This window comes from Bison bison, unplaced genomic scaffold (genome assembly GCF_000754665.1).
Source record: "Bison bison bison isolate TAMUID 2011002044 unplaced genomic scaffold, Bison_UMD1.0 scf7180017859600, whole genome shotgun sequence".
In the NCBI taxonomy this organism is placed as follows: Eukaryota; Metazoa; Chordata; class Mammalia; order Artiodactyla; family Bovidae; genus Bison; species Bison bison.
The window spans coordinates 15009-16524 of NW_011490172.1; the positions used below are offsets into that span (position 1 = coordinate 15009).

Consider the following 1516-nt stretch of genomic DNA (forward strand, 5'->3'; position numbering starts at 1 on the left):
ACTGTTTCTTCCCAGGAACACGGGGTCATGAAAGGCAGAGCCTCCCAGCTAAGGGGGGCAGCTGCTGTGGGTCAGGAGGTCTGGGGGAAGGCAGAGAGCAGCGGCAGTGGGGAGGCCCGAGCAAGGGCCTGGAGGCCACGGAGCAGGAGCCCAGGGAGAGCGCGGACAGGCCGGGGCGAGTCGGGGAGCACGGATTGGGAGGGAGGGGACCGCAGGAAGGCAGAGGGGTCGGTCCTCATGGGGACGAGTCCTGCACGTGAGCAGGTGTGGCCTGCAGGTAGCAAGCCGGCGCTTGGCGGGTGTCCTCTACGAAGGGGATTCCACCCGGGAATAAGAGGACAGGACCCACCCGAGGCACTGAGTGCGTGGGCCCTGGAGCTGAGGGGAGTTTCCTGGTGGACATGGGGACCAGAAGGTGCCAGCCCGCCATGACTGGCCAGGGTCTGGGCACCCAGATCACCGTCAGACTGGGCAGGAGTGGCTTGCGGGTGGGGAAGCAGGCAGCTCTCAGGGTCACAGGAGGAGCTGCATGGAGGAAGACGGGAAGGGTCCTCTTCGGCCGCACTGTGCAGGGAGAGGCTTGGGGCAGTCTCGTGGGGTCTCCTGTGGGCAGGTCTGGAGACAGAAGAGACCCCTCCCTGGTGGTGGCCGGCCCTTCCTCACGCTGTGGGGGTGGGCGTCACAGGAAGGGTCTGCATGCCTGGGGGTGCCCAGCGCCCTCCACACACGGCTCGCTGAACCCCTTCACCGTCAGAGACGCGGGGGCTCTGAGGGAGCTGACAACTCCGATTCTGCCTTCCTCCGCGCAGCCCCAGGGCTGGGACTCAGGAGGCAGACTGGGGCAAGGAGAGGGGCTGGAGAAGCAGGGAGGGGGCAGCCGGCCAGCGCGGGGAGGGGGGCCTTCCAGGAAAACCCCTCCTCCCCACTGAGGTCCCCGGGGCTCAAGTCAAGGTTTGGAGCGAGTAGGGCAGGAGCCCCGCGGCCTGGGCCATCCGCGAGCAGGCCCCCGGCCGAAGAGCCAGAGGCGGCGGCCGCGGGACTGGCCCAGGCGGAGCGGTCGAGAACGGGGAAGCAGCCCTCTCGACCCCGCACGCTCAGGGACACGGCCCGACCCACGGCCTCCGCCCCGCCACCCCGAGGAGCAGCCCAGGGGTCTCCGGGGCGGGGTCTGGGGCCGCGGGGGGTAAGCGGAGCGCGGCGGCCGCGGGTCTGGGCGGCGCGACTCACGTTCTCGTGGCGCATGTGCTTCAGGAGGCGCAGCTCCCGGTAGGCGCGCTTGGCGAACAGCTCGGACTGAAAGGGCCGGTACAGCTTCTTGATGGCCACCTTGGCGCCCGTGCGGCTGTCCACCGCCGAGCTGCGGGACGCACAGCTCAGCGAGGGGCCGGGACACCTCACCCCCGACCGCCCCGCCCGGCCTGCGCTCACCACACGGCGCCGTAGGCGCCCGAGCCCACGGGCTGCAGATCCTGGTACACGACGCGCACCTCCCAGGCCGTCTTGGTCACCTCCTGGC

At 70.3% G+C, this 1516-nt stretch overlaps 1 protein-coding gene across 1 annotated transcript in view; it reads right to left on the reverse strand.

The window, feature by feature from the left end:
* MAPK12 (mitogen-activated protein kinase 12) overlaps nt 1-1516 on the reverse strand; it is a 10542-nt gene that overhangs the window by 6486 nt on the left and 2540 nt on the right. Inside the window, exons 4-5 of the mRNA XM_010831232.1 lie at nt 1429-1511; nt 1228-1357 (exon numbers count right to left, since the gene is read on the reverse strand). Of these exons, the coding sequence (XP_010829534.1) occupies nt 1228-1357; nt 1429-1511 (213 nt within the window). The remainder of the gene's footprint in view (nt 1-1227; nt 1358-1428; nt 1512-1516) is intronic.